Source organism: Homalodisca vitripennis, chromosome 5, assembly GCF_021130785.1.
Source record: "Homalodisca vitripennis isolate AUS2020 chromosome 5, UT_GWSS_2.1, whole genome shotgun sequence".
NCBI lineage: Eukaryota > Metazoa > Arthropoda > Insecta > Hemiptera > Cicadellidae > Homalodisca > Homalodisca vitripennis.
The window spans coordinates 73,004,667-73,025,969 of record NC_060211.1 but is presented as its reverse complement, the minus strand read 5'-3'; the positions used below and the strand labels follow the sequence as shown (position 1 = coordinate 73,025,969).

Below are 21,303 nucleotides of genomic sequence, written 5' to 3'. Positions count from 1 at the left end.
GGAGCAATAAAATGTTTTTTTAAGTAACAGAAACGTAAATAGTTTGCACCATCCTAAAGGTGTCTATTTCGATACACACCTCAAACCAGCAGATATTCCCACGAGAGGTTGACCGCCGTCCTCAGCAGCCAAAGGCCGCCTCTGAAAGCGATTGCTCGTGGTTTTCAGAAAGTTTTTTACAACCCAAAGCAGCTTATATTCTCTCTAGATGGTTGACCACCGTCCTCAGCAGCCAAAGGATAAGGCCGCCTCTGGAAGCGATTGCTCACGGCTTCGATTGCCGAAGAAGTCATAAAAGATTGCACTTCGAACTCCGCGCACAACGGCTTAAACCTAGAGGTTGTAAAAACGACGCGCAGCTCTCAAGTGCCGTGACTCGGTGGTCGGAGCGAGTTAATTACCTCGCAAACGTTCTACTGTAGCTTTTTTTTCTCTAGTAGCAGTTATGACTGCCTCTACATAACCTGAACATTTATACCACTTGTTACACCACAACATGAACATAAAATTAGTAATAATTTATCAGATGCTCCCTGGCTTTGCCTGTTAGACATAAATTTTAAACCCTTTTAAGAAGATTTCAAATAAAGTCTAGACGGTAATTTTATAATTATCAACCGTTTTAAATGCACAAATGATAGCAATTTCATTCTAATGGCAATTAATTCACAGTCTAGTTGTTTCCATAAATAACTAATGAATAAACCATGAATGATCAAATCTCGCTTTATAATATAAAGACTCAGTGGCGTACCAATAATGGATATAACTCCTCCCCGCAATTTTAGATGTATATTGCAGGCGTCTACGATCTTAAAACTATTGCTTACATTATGAACGGGCTGTATTGAAACGACTATCCTAACCCCGTAAGAACAATGTTAAATTTCTAACACTTTTTCGTTATCATTTTTACTGTACGGGATATGTCTCAATTTTACATATTATTTAAAAGCCTTCAAGCCCTTTTTTACTTTTTCTTATAAAAAGTATACTGTTTTTTTATTCAAACGATGACGCATATAAAAGTTTGACAGTTTTTCTAAATAACCAATAAAAATACCGAAATACTATACACTTTTTTGGACGAGTATGGATTATATCTTAAAATTGAGATTTATAAGTCTATGACCAACAGTACAGTACTGGTCGTAAAGTTTTTGAAGTGTAACATTGTTACTATAAGAAAGATGGTCGCCAGTATAGCCGAAGTTCATGATGTAGAACGGGAGCAGAACACGCACCGTATTAAATTGATTCAAAATTTTGAAGAAGAAAAAACTGTTCCAAATTTTAAATTTACTTAATTCGATACTGCGCCAAAATAATTTTCTGAATACTGTAAATCTGTGTCTCAAGGATGTGTAAGAAGCACTCACCCTATCTCGGAAATCCTCAATAGTAGACTGCAATGTTCATGTAATGTCTAGCAGATTATAGCATGTATGTTAATGTTCATGGAATATATGGCTACCCTTCCCACACCATCACTTCCAATGGGATCCGTCCTCAGTTTGAGGCTACAATGAAAGATACTCTTGATCTTAACAGTTACTGAGGTCAACAGCAAAAGGAGTCATTTGAGATGGGTTTGTAAATAAAAAATATGTATATAAATATTTATTTTGTTACTTTTAAGTTATGATTCACTGGACATCAATAAGTTGAACAAATCAGTTTGGCGTTTGTTGGTGTGTAAACGTATATCCATATGTTTTTATAATTAATTGATTTAACTGTTTGGAAACTATTTAGTTAACATGTTAAAATATGAAAATAATTTGTCCAAAGTGTATAAAATAATTACTCATTTAATTTTTTTAATTATTAAATATAAATGTTTTAATTCTGATAGTTAAGGACTAGCTGTAATGGCAGCCATTTTTATTTTACTGTTACTGCATAAGACCTATGTCAAAACTTATATGACCTTATTTGTGAACGCACGAATCTCTTTTTACGGCATAATTAATGGTACAATTAATATGCGTCTGATTTCATCTAAAAAAGTCTAAATTCATTTTAGTTTTTTAAATATCTTTATTAGTTATAGGCTACATTGAATAAATGCATTCGAAATTAGATTTCACCCGTTTTAACGTTCAAAAAGTAAACAGTTTACAGGAAACAATAGTGATTGGATAGTATTTATCATGTTTTGAAAATGAAACTTAAAATGATAACTGAAAAACCGCAGTTGTTGTTATGGGTTTACAACACTATACCTCACTACAGCCAGCTTATGTAAGAAAAGACCAATGTAGCTCTAACTAATCGTTTCCATAATTTTAAATACTTCACAATACCCTTCTCCCTAATCATAATCTCTCAGCTACAAATTACGCCTGGACACGTCGTTGCAAGTCTTTGTACAAGCTGTCTAGTTCAATAAATAATACGTATTATGCATAAAATGTAAGTCTACCGTGTCACACAGATTAAAAAATATGTTCTATTTTTATCTTATATATTTCTATCGTGTTTTGCATAACACTGACTAACACATTTTATTTCTTCCCTACATTCGATTGTTAACCATAACACTTAATGGTTTTGCCAGACAAAAATTTATCTACTCACATTCACATAATTACTTAGTACTTTAAACACAATTAGTATACTTGGGTAAAATCGTAAGAAATTATACTGTATTGTGTTATTTTATTTTCTTAAATCAGTTACTAACTAAATTATACACATTACATATACCTTTAAAGTAAACGTATAATTACCACTGAAGTATGTGTAATGTTACAAAATTAGGACTTTTTATAATTCAATATATAACTTAAAAGCATTTTACCATATTGCTTTATTTTGTAATAAGTTAATTGCTAAATGTATACTTTCTAATTATTAATTATTTTTGAGATGACCACTCACAAACTATTTTATTTATGGCAGTATTTCTCCCGCATAGCATTCGTTAGACAATTATTTTAAAGCTATATTAGGAACTACTCTTTTATTTTGGATTATTTCTATAAGTCTTATTTAAAAAAAGTATATGAATCCAATTTATTATTTTCCTTGTAAACTTTATTATTTATTCAGTATTCTAAAATGATTTCGTAATCATATAAGGCAAAGAAACGTACATATGAAATCATAATCTTAATTTAATACGAAATCTCTTGCAAAATTGTACGTACAAATATAAAGAAATTATAGTTTAAATTTAACAGCGTTCTTACCAGCCAATACTACAGTAATACCAAAGATCTAAAATGTGGGAAAATCATCTATAAATTTTCCAATGAAATTTATCAACAACAAAATATATTACTATTGATAATTATTTTAATAAATTTTAAATCATTTAATAATTTCGGCGTATAAAACAGTACACATTTGTTTTAGCAAAACACTTGCAAAAAACCGAATCATTAGTAGCTATTTTCTGCTTTGTATTCTTGATGGAAGTGGTTTTAATGGAAAAGACATTTTTCAAATTAAATGTGGAAGTATGAAAAATGTCTTTTCCATTAAAATTAGTAGCTATTGTCAAAAATGCAACATGTGGCAATTTTGAGTCCATGGACGACGGGAGTGTGGGTGAGATGTCTCATGGCCACGCCAGGACCGCCAACGTAGCGAACGAGAAGTACACAACATCGCATTTCGGAACAAGCAGACTCGTGGGAGATCACAATTCAGCATGAAAATAAGGCTTAACAGAATTGACTAATGGGTCATTTGTCGAATATCTAACTGTATTAGAACTACAATGTTTACTGTATTCGTGTCCCGAGGCTGCGTACAAAACAGGTCGCGGAGGCGTGCTGTCACGTAGCCATTAAAAGCCCCGGGGTGGAGGGGGGAGGGTAATAAACAGACAAAACAAAGGGTAAGATTCCGATGGATGCGGGTGGGGACGTGAGGAAAACTAACGGAACTAACAATATCGTCTGAATGAGAAGGGCCCAACTATTGCCTCCCATAAACCCACTGGGAATCCACTTTGAACTGCCGCGCAGGACTAAGCGAAAATATTTACATACTATTGTCCACAGACAGGTCTATAGTAGCTTAGGTTCATAAGTCAACTCTCGGACAGCTGGACAGGCTGTAAGACCTTCACGGAAACATGGGCCGTCAGCTGGAACTGGGATTATGGGAAACGTACAACTTTCCAGTGTAATTCCATGGAAATTTCGGACTTGGGGAATATTTTTTATATTGGAATATTTATAATATAGTAAATGCCTCATTAAAAACCTAGAAATAACAATACATTATATATATATATATATATATATATATATATATATATATATATGTGTGTGTGTGATCATAATTTTATTACATATGAAATATTAAATAAATTATATTTTTAAATATATACAATACATAATTCCACAACATGTGGTCCGATTGTGGTCAACAAATGAATCAATTCGCTGACAATTCTTTTTTAAATACACAACAATATCATACTTTATTGTATTTCTTTTTCATATATTTGTGACGAATTTACAAAATATTGTCTACTTAGATTTTAATATTCAAGTAAATTTGATGCAATTTTCATAGGTACTTAAATTACAAAATTTATTGTTTTAAATGTATAGGAAATATATATTAAAACATTATAAAACTTGTGGCCCGGTTGTGGCCAGCAAATACATTTATTCCCTAACAATTTTTTATACACAACAATCTCGTACTTTGTTTAATTTTTTTTCCATAAATTTACAAATTGTATATTTAGAATTTAATATTCTAGTAAATTTAATATCATTTTCGTAGGTACTTTCTGTGGAACAAGAAGTTACTGTACGTAAAAAAACACTATTTGGTATGGAAGACAATAGAAATACTCGTTAAAGAACTTTTGCCTGCTGATTCCAAACTGTGGATCAAGTGACATCAAGATCATCGAATTGAGATTAACCAGACTCTAGCCTAACCATTGAATTTAATTACATACTCCAAACCAGATATTGTGAACTTGGGTAAGTCGTATACATGGTCAAGTGACTGTCGAATACTCCGCCGAACTGTGGATCAAGTGACATCAAGATCATCGAATTGAGATTAACCAGACTCTAGCCTAACCATTGAATTTAATTACATACTCCAAACCAGATATTGTGAACTTGGGTAAGTCGTATACATGGTCTCTGTCGAATATTCCGAACTGTGGATCAAGTGACATCAAGATCATCGAATTGAGATTAACCAGACTCTAGCCTAACCATTGAATTTAATTACATACTCCAAACCAGATATTGTGAACTTGGGTAAGTCGTATACATGGTCTCTGTCGAATATTCCGAACTGTGGATCAAGTGACATCAAGATCATCGAATTGAGATTAACCAGACTCTAGCCTAACCATTGAATTTAATTACTCCAAACCAGATATTGTGAACTTGGGTAAGTCGTATACATGGTCTCTGTCGAATATTCCGAACAATTTCTAGTATTTCCTAAATCGCTTACGGTAATTTTCTCTCAGCTAGAACACGTTTTGCTCAAATTCGTCTAGCAATAGGGGTTTAAATGATTATTATGGTCAAAGTAATTTCGTAGATTATCGTACGTTAATTCTACATATTTAATATAATACGATAAGGACTAACATATCCGCATTAATTAGTATACCAAATAATGAGATAAGTAAATTATTCTAAGTAATAGTCAAGTCAAGACGTAAGTCAAGCACGCCAAATAAATAATCCACGAAGATATAGAAACATTTAAGGAAAAACTTTATGATTAGGTAGGAAGATCTTCTTAAGCCAGGGAAGGAAGGTATTCAAAAATACAAATAAGAGCTTTAAGCCCAAATTGGATTACAGCATTATTTGAATCGGAAGATCATGAAACTGTGCGTAACATAATCATTAGAAAGTACATCAAGTTAAATATATATTAAACCGTAAACGACAGGTCTGTAACAACTCGAGTTTACCTTCCATATCCATGAGCAACTCGCTGACGGACGTGAGCTTCTGAGTAATCTATGCCAGGAACAACTTTCCTCCGTCTAAATTGTAGCGAACATGTCATTAGCAACATCGTAATTGTGCATATAAATCACGTTATTATCAAATTATGCATCTTTACGTTATTTAACGATAGCGCTCGTCGTGAGGACAATGCGTTGCACCGACAGCGCCCGGGCAGCACTCCCCGTGGGCTGTAATGTCCACGCCAACATGATTATTTGCGAACTATCGACTTCATAACCTGGTAACTTATTGGTTAACTAGATCCATCCATAATTATCATAATTTAAGTATTAATTGCTGACGGAACCTACATATGCGCTGAATTAATAATTGGCAAACTTATTAAATTCAAAACTTTAAATAATTAGGTCTTACCGGCATTAAAGGTTATAATTAAGTGTCTCATTAAGCCAAGTTTGATAGAGGTGATGAAATGGTACGGAGAACAATGGGCTAATCTGCAATTTAATTTAGTAATATTTACGCTATGTGGGCCTGGCTTCGTTCTTAACGTTTTAGCAGGTTATTTACATACGTTATATATGTAATTGGCTATATGCTATATCAAAACATAGTTTGTATATATAACAGAGGCAAGAAGATTAAATACAATAACGGATGAGATTGGTATGTATTAAAATTGTCTGCCAATCAATTAGTTGATTTGGTGTCCAAAGCCTGTTCACATGATTTTGAACTATATTTATTTATACATATATGTTCATTAAATTTGTATAAATTGCGGCTGAGCGATTATCTTTAATGATTCAATGTTTATTTATATTTTATACATATATAAAATATATAATACTAGAGGGGGGGTTATATTACATACGTGGTACATATGTATAAATTGAAATTGAACCAATGTTTCTGGAGTGAAGATAATACTTGAAAATTATAAACTGAACACGTGTTTTAGAAGACAATTTATTACATATAACCTAGTGAGGTTTCATAATGAGAATGATATATTTTTGACTTTAGTTTAAAACCAGGATAGTTATCGCAATTAATCTAGAAGTTGTGAACAACTAATGGATGTATATGATCCAGTAGTCATATTTGTATAAAGCCATATTACAGTTTTATATTTACATCGTATATTACATTCGTAATTACAATTTTAATGTTAAAATATTAATAATGAAATAAGTATAAAAGCAATGGATTTGGTTAAGTTTATTTCAAATTAACTATTAATATTATAAAAAACAATTAGCCTATAAAACTATGTATTTGTCAACTAATGTTAAGTGCAAAAATTTTAAAAAAGTTAGAAAAAAACTTTTTTGATAACAGTTAGCCTACAATTTAATTCCTAACATTTAATTTGTCTATCACAGTTTTATTTGATTTTATAACGTAAATATAATACGTTCATGAGAGATTCGTATTTTTAAAACACTTTAAATTAATAAGCATGGGCTACGTCGAACATATTTTTTGGAGAAAATAATTGAAGTTCAATAAAATTACTTAGTTTCACGGCAATATATATCTTACGTATTATGTTTAAGTAGTCATCCAATTCAAGATAAATACATCAAAAACGTTGTTTAACAAGTAAAATATGACGATGTTATGGTTATGGATAAAAGTTTCTCAACAAACCAAACTATATAGAACCTGTGAATTCACGGAATCCATTCCGTTATACTGGTGTGTTTGTGTTAAACTATATTAATATGAACACTGTAAATTGAGGCGGATAAAACATGTGAATAGTGCAGGTTTTGACAGGTAACGGTGTCTAGGTTTCAAAACAATTAGCGACCGCTATCCGGTTGAGTGCATGAACCAACGTAATTCGTATTGCATAAAAAGATAATCGAGCGACTAACCTGAGGACCATTAGTAGTAGCGTCGGCAGACTTGGTATTAGCGGCGACCCAAGCTTCGGCAAACGTTTCCATCGCACTCTGAAAGTCCATGTTGTCAGTGTGAATGAAAGCTAGGCCGTACGACGGAGAGCACGCACATGTCTAGCGCGTGGTCGAGGCAGCGACAGATAGAGCGACGATCCTCACCGCACGACGCTCCGCGGGCTACTGACGCCTGGCGCGCCTGCCGTCGGGTATATACCGCGCGCACGACGGGGTGTGTCTACCCTCGCCGGGCACCCTGTACATTTTTACACGTTTTAACGCCGCGTCGGGCGCGGGTGCGTGAGGGAGGGGCGCGCATGGCCGCTGGCATCAGGGGGCGGATTGACGACATTAACACTCGGGGGCGGCGCCGCCAGTTTATTTTTATTAATCCGTCCGAGGAAAGAAGCGAGCGGAGAGGCGGGCGGGGCCTGATCTCGCCAATACCTCGTGCCCGGCTGGTGCCTACCAGTGGCGACTGTGTCTCGCCTGCATACATACGGACTACATCTATCCGTCTATATTGATCGGGGACAGAGAGGCCGCATCTAAGTCAGATAAATGGCGAGTCTGCGAGGTGACGGAGGTTGGTACCCGCACCGCTGTAATAAAGGCGACCCATCAATAGTCGATAAGTCTCGATAAACTCGCACCTTGCGTTAAATAGATCTCACGTATTCCTTACTGTATAACATTCGTTATACGGAGTTAGATAGGCTACGTATACATAGATTTTAATATTTGTGCAGGACTTTAAATTTCGATAATGATTCACGGATGCTTTCCAAATTATTTTACTACATTTAATCGGTGTCATAATATACCTTTTCATCTACCTTTTTGACTAAACTTGGAGCAAAATGAAACATCCTTTAAAACATAAATCAAGTAATTAATTTAATTAATTTTGTTTTGTACGATAATGTTTCAAAATTGTACTGGTATAAAGTTTAGAACAATATTCAGTAATTTTATATAAACTACTAATTTCTTTAGACCAAAGCAGTTTGGAATTCTGTTATAATTTATTTACTTATTTATTTTCACGATTTTTAACGATTTTTTTACATCGCTTGTGTCCAATTGTCTCATTAAACGTATATAAATACACCACAGTCCACAGCCAAAGTACCGCCAAAGTTACGAATTTCAACCTCAATTTAAACGCTAAAATATCCGTAAAGTCCCATACGAAATATATGTTTTTCTTGTCTCAGATACGACAAAATGTTATTTCTTAAAAGTCTTAATAAATATCAGTTATAAATACCAAACTCCAAACACATTATAAAAACTCTGTATTGCATTTTTTTAAGGAGAAGTTTATCAAAATAGCAGAAAACACAATATGTTATCATATTTTATTATTATAATATTGACGAGCATGCCAATCTAATGACGACTTCAATCCTGTGGAAAAATATATTAGTTGCGTATGTGAAGTAAAATTAAAACACTGTACAGTTACATGAACAGTGTATAGTTTTTTACTGCACACTTTTTTACTTTACTTTTACTTCCTCTGACTCTTTAATAAAAACATAAAATTTGAAATTATTAAATCACATTATTAACATGAAAGATAAAAGAAAGAATAATTTTGACTTATTAATTATAAGTAATAGTATTTTTAATCATAATAATGTTTATAATGAACGCATTATTAACTATGGATTATACTTTAAACCTTTACCGTACAAAAGTATTGGAGGTGTCAATAAAATCTTGATAAATTAACAATTGCTAAACCAAAATCCAAATTGACTAATCATTTCTTTCGAAAAATTTAGTTTTTATGTTTCTCTTTACGCTTAAAAACTGCTATAACATAGAATGACTTCAAAACTACAGAATTAACCATCCGTCTTTCCGACTTCAATTAAATTTGATTACAATTAAATTTTACATTGTATGACATAGTTATAATGTAAACTATATCAATACCCCATATTTTACAAAAGTTAATTTGTACAAAAAATACATGGCCAATATGCATAATGATTTGGCCTAATTAACCGGCAATTTTTGCATAGTAGTAATATAAATTATAATAAATAATAGTACTAATAGCTAAAATACATTGTTCACCAATTTATTAATTGTGATCCAACTCTTTGTGACCAATTAATAAATAATTTCAAGCATAAATACACCTCCTTGCATCTGTAAAACAGCCTTCATAATGTATTGCACATTGATAACCTGTTATCAGCGCAATAAGCTATTTACAAGGTAACTGCATCTAGAGTCATTGATTGTACTTTACACTTCATGTTTATATGATCTGATTGGAAAATCGGGTTAATTTACAAATGCTAATAATAAGAAATTGGTTACACGTATTAGTAATTATAAAAGAATTTGTGAAATGGAAAGAAAATTTAACAAGTCGAATTGTTGTGTAAATATTTACTATTATTTTTAAGATGAAACATACAAGTATATAAGGTTATGATACATACATGTTTATTTATTATAGCATGTGTATAACAAATATTACACACAGCAAGAATATGCTACAATACACATATAGGTTATACACTCACCTTGATATTTTGAGAGATACTATTTGGAATTAATTTCCAGTAGTTCTAGTCGTAACGTTGGTGCTCTTCTTTATTTTGTTTTTGTGTCCTGCATCACCACTGATGATGGCGTAATTCTGTAAGTCGGTCTTTTCGATGATATGAACAGGAAATCCAAGTGTCCTACAGTTTGGTAAGGGTTGCCGAATTAAAGTCTAATTATCTAATAGTACCGATCAATTCATAATGGCTTCTGAGATATGAGACTTTAGGATGTGTTCTGACTTAAGAGAGATATATATCATATAGAAGTATACATTTTTTAATCATATTCCTTATGGAATAACAAAATGTCAAATTTTGAAAAGATCATTAAGAGCAAACCCAGTTCGTTCTTAGGAGTCATTAAATAATTCTGAAAATGTTTTATAGGTACGCTAAAGTTTATTTCAATTGAAACAATTCGGTTAATCAAACTATTATTATTATTTTTTTTACAAATTATTATTTTATTTTCATGGTATCATGAATGATTTTCTTTACTTTTATTGTTATAATGGACCAACATAGTATTGTTTAAAAAGTAAATACCTGTTCCACAAAGCAACTTTATCAAATAATTTTAATTTTTAGTACGTTTATTTATAATTTAAACATTGGACCCTACCGACAAATTTCGAGACCTAGGTGAGACCAAAGAGTGTATGATATTGTATTAAATAAATAAATGTACAAAATGGTGATAACGAAAATGTATATAACTATAGGGTGCACCTTTTGATCCAAAGTAATTTATTGAAAATGCATTGAGTAGTTTAAATACCATACTAACATAATGTGATTTTATCAATTCGGTAAACGCGGAAAGTCGGTTAATCGGCGGTTCGTTATTCCGGAGACTTAGTAGCCTATGATTGTAATAATTATTATTATTTGCAAAGATAATTAAACAGAAAGTAAGGACAGCACTAAAGTGTTGAGAATTACTTTTTATTATACTGCACAAATAACAGCTGTTTTTGATGCTTAAGTGTTACTTTGATTGCTTTTTGTTACCTTATAATAGAGATGAAAAATGTGAGCCAGCTGCTCAAGTTGTGTGTTATTGTTTCAGTAGAAGTAAATGTGAAAAACACAGCTGATTTTGATAAGTAAATTTGATAGTATTATTATGAAATTAACTGCACAATTTAATGAAAAATGTTTTTGTTAACTATGTATTACAAGTAAAATAAAATTTGTAAGTTATAATGTTGTTTCCTGTACGATAACGACCGTTGATCTGCATATGGAGTAAAATTGTGTTTAGGCGCTTAATCGTATTTGCGACCTCATCTTCGCCTCGTTCGTAAAATACGATTGCGCATTACAAACAACAGCTTTTGAACTACTATTTCAACAAACCGCATCCTAGTTGTTATCGAGTGAGATCTGTCAATATTACTAGAAATATTAGCTTTTAGAAACTTAACACTAGATGGATCATTTGGAATGAGGAATGTTAATCGCAATCAAACGCTGGTCTAAGTAGTTAGCCATTGAGTACGAAAACAACTCTCTGTTCTAATGAACTCTATTAAATCTATATTGGCTATGTACATGTTGGAGCATACTAGTACTCATAGTGAAAATGTTGCCGAATACGGAGCCCAACATGAATGAGTTATATATCGGTGTTATAGTGGGCTACAGTTTAGGACAGTTTTCGTTTACGTCGTAAAGCAGGGAGAGGTTATTGTTGTCAGGCCCGCCTTGGCGTGGGATAAGCCATTTTGATTATCTGACAAACCTCTGACACTTTCATTACCAATAAAAACGATCCTCTCAGCTTTCATCTCCCAGACTTCTCGTTAATGTCCTGCTACACATGACGTGTTAATGCCTTGTTTCACGTGTGTTAATGCCTAGTTTCATGTGTTAATACAACGCCCGTTCGTTTAAATAATATTTCTCCCGAAAGGTGATGTTCAAAAACTCTACAATTAATTGTCCTTCATGTGTCTCCACCGGCTGCAGCTTCGAAGGAGGCAGTCCGTGAAACCCCGACACCGAGATCTCCACAGAGATTGCTGAGGCCAGTGGAGGGTATCGGAAGAAATCCTCGTTCTCCGACTCTACGTCGTTCCATCTGGGTGGCATCCAACTGCAACTGTAATCCAAAATTGTGTGCTATAGCAGTTCTCACCGATGTCTGGAGGTGTGGAGAGCTGGACTACAACTCTGATTATGACGGTTTTATAATCCAGACTACAACTGTCCTCCCGCGGACGCTTAATAAACACAGAGAACTGAAAGGCCTGACAATCACAGTTTATTGCGGCTTTTCGTTTAAAACAGACTTTAACTCATCAATAGCTTCTGCGGTGGCATGAAAGCAGTCAGAGTGCTTTTTCCAATCTCTATTCAGCCGATATTTTTTCAAATAGACTAACATTTTTCAAATAAAAGTTTGGGCTTATCTTAAAATGCTTAGTATTAAGTCACTTCATGTGAGATTTGTTGTAAAATTAAAACTGCATTATAAAAATAAAATTCCATAGCTTAACCCATTTAAGAGACACAATGATCCTTCAGATTGAATCATGCCAAGTCTATAAAAAAGACTTACAGGCAATTTTCTTTTTACATTATTTGAATATGTGAATATATCCCTTAACCAGTATAGTTTTCAATTACACTCATAACTACCTCCCGACGAAACTTTTTTTAAACAAAAGGGTTTCAATGTGCAACTGCTATATATGACGACCACAAGCAGTCCACGCGCATATAAGAGTAGTTTATAGCGGAGTCTAGGTAATCTGCTTTCTAAGCCGGGCAATAATACAACAGCGTTCCAGTCGTTAAACCGTGGACCGCCTTTCGTCAGATTTATTACTCAGCACGTCATCCGTGCAGCATCGCTCTGTGTGTCCTCTTCCGAGCAGGATCTGAGAGAATGGGTAAAATACGGCTTCAGTATCAGTATACACAACATACTCGTGGTCCTTCCTTAATAGGATTTTGAAAACTAAAACAATATCCTTATTTCGATTATTAATGACAGCTTGTTTACTTTCTTTCCTCACACAGTAGAAGGTGATGTGAATACATTGATAATGACTAATTTCGATATTCAGTGGAAATATAATTTAAAAAATTTCCCAAAATGTCAAAGTGTAAACTTTTTTTACTGTCTGGTATTTAATTATAACAATATATTGCAACGGAGATGCTCCTTTATTTTTGTCGCTGGATTGTTAGTCATAAAGTATATTACCAGGGGCAATCCAGAAACTAAAGCTGGGAAATGAAATAAACTAATATTTAAAGATTGTTTGCAGGATTTTGAACCACGTGAAATGTCAAAATGATTAAAGTATACAGCGAAAGATGAAACATATACTGAAAATTGTATTCGATTCTTTAATGCTGACAAAAGTTGTTATTATTTTATGTTTGATGATTTAATGTGTGTTAATCTACAGTAATATAAGTTATATACGTAATATAAGTAATATACCAGTGTAAGATCTAATATTTTTAAATAACACCAACGACACCTTTTTATTTCTATATTCAAAAAATGGCATGGCACGATTGACGAACAATAACTTTCTTAAAGGAAATTCATTTATCAATACAATTATTTTGTCTTCTTATACAATACTGTAATACCACATTATACAAATATATTACTACAGTGTTGCTCTTTTGCTTTTGTAGTCTTGATATAGTGATTGGTATAGTTTTGAAGAATACTCCCAGAGGCAATCCAGAAAAATGCAGCTGGGCAAACGAAATAAACCGATATTTATTAATTGTCCGGCAAGATTTTAAACAATGGTCTAATTTAAAAAAAACTTTATGTAAACAGCAAACGATAAAATCGATACTGAAAATAAGGAAATATCAGGTAATTATCAAGTCTTTTCAATTCGTTTGTTGGTACTGACGTAACTTTTTATACGTGTCAAACTACAGTAATAAAATGTCAAATATATTTGTGTTAAGATCTAATATATTTTAACCAAACCAATTCTATCCAACAAATAGTGCGAGTGACAAACGATAACTTTCTGAAAGGAAATTATTTTTAACAATGTAAGGAAAAATTTGTATTGGTTTCTATGTGATAAGAAGTGGCTCTGGCCTCCTGGACTAATGTTTTTTATCAAGACATGGTTTGTGATCAATACTATTATTTGGCTTTTTGGAAAGGTTTGTTGCGCCCTATACATCAATTCAACAAGAGATCTCTGACAAAGGTGCAGAAATTGTGAATCCATGAACGTGCGGACGTAGCCAACTGAGCTATTAGTTAGAATTTCTTCTTTCTGTGATGTTCCAAATCCCAGTGATCGCTTTCCAGGGGTAGTCAATTTGCACCGTTGTTCACAGTTTCTTTTTTAATGAGGTACAAAACTCATTGGTCAGTTTCCAGATGACGCAATTTTGACGTCACGAAAGTGGATACTAAATCAGCGCTGTGGCCGTGTCCATGCCCTGAAATAGCGCTCCCTTTGGATATGGTGAGTCTTATTTAGGTCGTTGGCCCCCTTCAATATGGGGGGCGGGGAGTTCTAAATCAGCGCATAGACCATATCCATGCGATAAATAAACACCCTCCACTAAATAAAATAATAAACATTTAAGCCTATTGTAATGTGTTAATGATTCTGTTAAAAATATGCAGATATCCTGATTTAAAATCCTAAATTGGAGACCTTAATTTTACCTTTATGTAATACCTTAATGTAATAATAATTTCTCCTCGCTAGGAAGGAAGAATATTCTTCGAAATCGACAAAAAGTAGAGTGTTGCACTTTTTATTCACACCTCCCAATGAAACCTGTCATCGCGGGAGATTGATATCTTCAACGATTTTGTTACGACTTTATTTTAATTCGATGGGGAATAGTCCTAAAGGCGTAGTCCCTAGCTTTCTTTGTGAGAGCATTTGTGTGTAATATAGTGAATCCATATTATAATTTTCAATCGGAATTATACATATTTGAAGTAGATATTACAGAATCCATTAAAGATGTAACCAAACCGTACATATTAGCATTTTTGGCAGAAACAAGAACAAAGTATTACACACATAACATTTAAAATTAGATAAAAACCCTGAAACATGTTATGTCTGGTACATTTTTTGTGGTTCTACATATATTTATATATATATATATATATATATATATATATATATATATATATATATATATCCCAATTATCCTTTCCTTAAGAGCCTAATTTGGACTATTACGAAAATTTAAAAACAGCTGATCTTTCTAGCCGTTTTTACCAAAGAACAACAGTATTTGTATTTATATCGAGTTTATATAGGCTTTGTTGAGTAAGCTGGACTGACTGAATTTGTATGCTTTTACTTCAAAGTCACCATGTATTAGAGCATTTTAGGCTATCAACAATGCGTTAACTAAGCCATTTCATTATGGTATCCCGCTACAATATATGCAATTATTAAAATATCGCCCTAATAATAAAATAGAAGTTTAATCTAAAGTGAAAGATCTTATAATTTGCGGATCTCTATTCATCAGAGCAACACACTTTCTCTTCTGGTGAGGAACACAATCTGAGCCATTGCCCACAATTTATGTTTTAATGGGATACAAATTCGTTTGACCAACTACCTGAAGTAGTCAGTCTACGCTCTCTCAGACTATAAACCTTTTATTTTCACAATTTACAATGTTTATGTTAAATGAATAGATCATTGACTCTGTTGTGCCTAGTTTCACGTGCCGCCCCGACATTGTCGGGAAAAGTCAAGTGGTTTTGCCCTCGGCCTATTGTGACGATAACAATAGAAATTGACCACTGGTGCACATTGCCCTTTCGGTCGGGTTGACAAGAGAAAACAAAATTTGAAATGTTTAGCTGGTCACTGTGGGGTTTGTAAAATTGCCTAACAATCTTCTATCGGCACCGATTACTATAAAACATCCCTTCTCGCTCAGTCGGAAGAAAGGTAGATTTAACATGTGGTTCTCATCTATGAAACTGATGTTGCATATAAGTTTACACGTTTAATTTGCACAGCAGTGATGGAACAATGGCTCTCAAGGTTAGCATGTTAATATAGTCGTAATACTTTTAACTATTTAGAAATTCATCTCATACAAACACCCTTACGAGATAAATGTCGATGTAAGCATATACACTTCTTTGTAAAAACGCCAGCCACATGGTGACACTATCGATTAAGACTGGCTAACGCAATCATCTAAGCTATGTGCAACACGGAAATTTTATCTAGATCTTTAAAAAAGTCATGGCAGTTATCGTGTTCACAAGCTTGCGTGATATTGCATAAGCGCATACATACAATCATTTTACATTACATTTTACATACATACAATGTGTTACACACACACACACACACACACACACACACACACACACACACACACACACACACACACACACACACACACACACACACACACACACACAAATATACCTAATTAAACATATAAAACATCACATATTTAGATTATTCACAACATTTACATTGTAAAAGGCTACTAAATGAAATGGTTGTTTGTTAAGTAATAACAATATACAAGTGATGCTATTTTTTGTCATTAGGAGTTTATTTAGCTAGAGATTTATTTAAATCAGATTGTTTAAATGGAAATAAAATTATTTTATAAAAAAAATGGAACGCCCATTTTACATATTTAAGTGAAAGAGGGTTAGTTGGAATTTTCAACAAATAGATTAGTATTATAGAAATCAAATTACGTTTGAATGTATTAGTATTATTTATACGAGTAAATTATACTTTTCGGGAGTGGAATATCCCTTAATATTGCTTATCTTAGTAAACGAACAAATGCTTTGTCTTTTTTGCACGTGGAATATTGTTTTCTTTGTTTTCCACCAGATCTTGGACAACGGAACGTTGAACTTTTCATTCCTAGAAATACCGTATCCTATCCTTAGCTACAAAGGAGAGAGTTTTATACCGCTATCCTTCACACGTACAGGGGTAGAAATGCTATAATTCCTTTGCCGTCGCCACACCGCCCTTTCCGACTATTAGCAAAGTACACAGCCCTGCACGGTGTTATGGTCCTCACTAGACCTTTTTATTGCCTCGGTTTGGTTTATTACCGTAAAATTGGATGTCTTTGTTATACGCTTTGCCATGTGCCCATTAAGCTTTGTTACGCTCACTTAATATTTTTGAAACACTTTTGATAATGAGTTTTTTTATATATGTTATATAACTGGTTTAATTTAGTATTCAAGTGATTATAGTCTATAGATATATACGCAAAAAATATAAAGCTTTAAATATATATTAAATAAGCAAGATATATTTGCAAATACAAACATAGCAAAAGAAGCAAATGCCAGTTTTTGAAATGGCGTGTTATTCTACCTTATCTAAATTAAGGAATATGGGAGAAAGTTTTATAATTCTGGTATACATACAATTTCAAAAATATCTACAAGCTCTTATGATTTACGAACATTGATTTCTTACTCATGTAAGCTTCTGCGTACATACCCTATCGTTCAATGTTACATTTTCTCCAGAAATATTGTTTGAAAGTTATATAATTTAAACGTAATAGTCTTTATCATTATTTCACTTTTCATTGATATAAAAATGTAATGTTTCTTTTACCATTGTTATTTACTTACTTTAATACTTTACAATTTTATTCGGTTTTACTGCATAAAATAGGCTATATTGTTATGATATATTTAAAAACTGTATTCTGTCGATTATTGGCATATAATGATTTGCGTACTCTTTAATACTAACTTGTTTAACATTGCTTCTTAAATCGGGTACTTTTGTATAATACCGACTACATCCTTATTTGAGGGATTCTGTGTATAAACAAATAGATATTACCTACGATTACAGAATCAACTTCAATTTTTCAACTTGTATTACGTGATCTGCGTTTATGTTTTGTAGTCGGAAGTGCGACGTTGCACTACTGAAGCATGCACTGATTGCCAGAGGAATTTCTGATTTGACATTCCCGAACCCAGAACACTCATCTTTAACAAATACTTCTATAGAACAAGACAACCAGCACCACAGGAGTATACTATACGATAACGATGCATTAAGAAAACAAGTGCCACAAAAGTATACTATATGACAACGATGCATCAAGAAAACCAGCGCCACGGGAGTAGGTATACTATATGACAACGATGCATCAAGAAACCAGCGCCACAGGAGTATACTATATGACAACGATGCATCAAGAAACCAGCGCCACAGGAGTAGGTATACTATATGACAACGATGCATCAAGAAACCAGCACCACAGGAGTATACTATATGACAACGATGCATCAAGAAACCAGCACCACAGGAGTATACTGTATGACAACGATGCATCAAGAAACCAGCACCACAGGAGTATACTATATGACAACGATGCATCAAGAAACCAGCACCACAGTATACTGTATGACAACGATGCATCAAGAAACCAGCACCACAGGAGTACTATATGACAACGATGCATCAAGAAACCAGCACCACAGGAGTATACTATATGACAACGATGCATCAAGAAACCAGCACCACAGGAGTATACTATATGACAACGATGCATCAAGAAACCAGCACCACAGGAGTATACTGTATGACAACGATGCATCAAGAAACCAGCGCCACAGGAGTATACTATATGACAACGATTAATCGTGCACCGTCCAGACATTGTTGCACCACTGTACAGTGATTGACCACTTGACCTTGACTAAGTATTGTGGAGGGGGGGGGGGCGTTTACCACAAGCCGTTTACCATTTACCAATAAATCAAATGCCTAGAAACAAAAAAATTACATTTTAATCATGTGGTTTTAAGGGAGTAGTTAAACTAGTTTTCTTAGTTAATTTACACTGTAGGGTTACAAAACTAAACTGCATGTATATTTAAGATTATATTTTATGATATAGTACTGATGGTTAAACCAGCGAAAAATTACAATTTAATACACCATCTTTTCAAACTTGTCACTAATCATTTCGGATATTTCAAATTACAATGCTGTGACCTTATAAAGTTTCCTATTTTTCTGTAGAACGCCTTCTCATAAAGAGAGGTAAACAGACAAATAATCATCATGTTGTGGTAATACAGTGTTTTTCTGAACGCAAGTAACAATTGTTGTATAAACATGGGATACTGTAATGACTAACATGTTCGATCCTACACAAATCCTAATAACCGACCTTTACCGACAAACAAAAACAATGTCGATAAACAATGTTTGTGACATTAAGAAACCTAACTGTGTAAAATTGCGTTGATCTCGACAACAGTCGTAAACATTAGAACGGCAAAGAAAACTTGTCGATAATTTAAAGGGTTGAAGCAGTATCGTTCTCGCAAAGGGGAAAACACACTTCAAACAAAAAACCCACTAATAGCCTTCCTGTGCAATCATATTTTTCAAATTAATTGACTTAAACATTATATTGTACTTTTTATAATCAGATATTTTTTGCGCCGAGTTTTAATAACAAAATCGAAATCGTTAGAATTTACGTTCGTATTATTTTATTATTTTGCAACAAAGAATATTAATTATAAACACTTCCACTATCTCAAAACTACAATCTGAAAAAATACAGTAAATGTTAGAATACATATATTACAATGTTTCATATGTTAATATTTTTATTGTGACTTTAAGTTTAGGAATTTTACAAGGTGGTATGTCCTATGGTTTGATTTCTTGAAAGATACCATCTTTCATAAATTTTTCTAAAAGTGTAATCTATCACTTAGCCTGGATTATGGGTACTTCTGAGAAGGATCTATAGTACAGACTTAAAATTAAGGTCACTAACACCTTTCCTTTTTCGAATAATTTTTACCTTGATTAAAATATAACAATTCAGTATTGTACACAGTTTTTTTCTATTCTTCTGGAAACACCGTCCACTGCCACTTTCAAAAGTTTTGTTTAGTTATTTCTAACGTTATATATTAACGATTATGGAAATATTGGGTTTAGCTCCAGTTCGCCTACCTTTTAAGAGCAGCATCTGAAATCCAGTCCTTTTTTTAATTAGTCTTAGAGATATCGTATGGACATCAGAGAAACACATGTGGTCAAATGATGTCTATAAAATAAACAACGAAGGTAATTTTATGATGTTTATGTGCTTTGTTACATACGCAGTGAGATAAATACTGTTCTGTTTAACCGGTTGTATCTTCGATAACGATACCTACAGAAAACATTGCTAATGTAGTCTCCTGAAATCCTGATCAACAAAGGCGAGGGGGTAAACGTGCAGAGATAGCCAGTTTTGGACGTGTGATAGATCGCGAAAGCTCTGCCCCAGATCCTCTATCCGTCTCTGCGCTCCTAATAACTGGGTGCTTACGTATAACTGGGAAACGTAAGAAACTTAAGTTTTGGTCTAGTAAAGTTTGTTTGTCAGTTAAATCTTAAAACGCCATTCTGGAACAGAATTTTGTTATGGTCGGTTGTTTGCTTCTACGGATTCCTGTCGCTCACCATATCACCTGCCAGCAATCGGGGACACTCAAATAGGCTATCCTATTCACTTTCGGCTTCTCCGCTAAAACCTCAAAATAATTTGAGGTAGAGGGCGCCTAACTCTTATTCCCCAAACGAACACTGCATTTGCCACCTCTACATTGATTTTTCGTTATTATGCCCATAGTCAACTCTCTTAGGAGAGACAAATCTTTCTCATTTATCACATTGTATTTATTTAGTCACTATTTTCATGCATGATAGTTCAACTTTGGCTGTTAAACCCTTAATCTGCTGTTCATAATTTTCAATGAGGGAGTTAACATTGATGTTGCTTAGACCATGATAATGTTCTATACTAAGGGACATGCCTACTGGTAATTTTTTTATGCCCAAAAACAAATTATCCTTCAGATTATAAAAGTTTTTGCGTGCAACAATTTACAAC

At 33.4% G+C, this 21,303-nt stretch overlaps 1 protein-coding gene across 1 annotated transcript in view; it reads right to left on the bottom strand.

Annotated features, from left to right (window-relative positions):
• Positions 1 to 8,044, bottom strand: part of LOC124362360 — a 95,696-nt gene extending 87,652 nt beyond the window's left edge. Inside the window, 1 exon segment of the mRNA XM_046816795.1 lies at positions 7,802 to 8,044. Coding sequence (XP_046672751.1) covers positions 7,802 to 7,891 — 90 coding nt within the window. The 5' untranslated portion in view covers positions 7,892 to 8,044.
• Between the last annotated feature and the right edge of the window lie 13,259 nt (positions 8,045 to 21,303).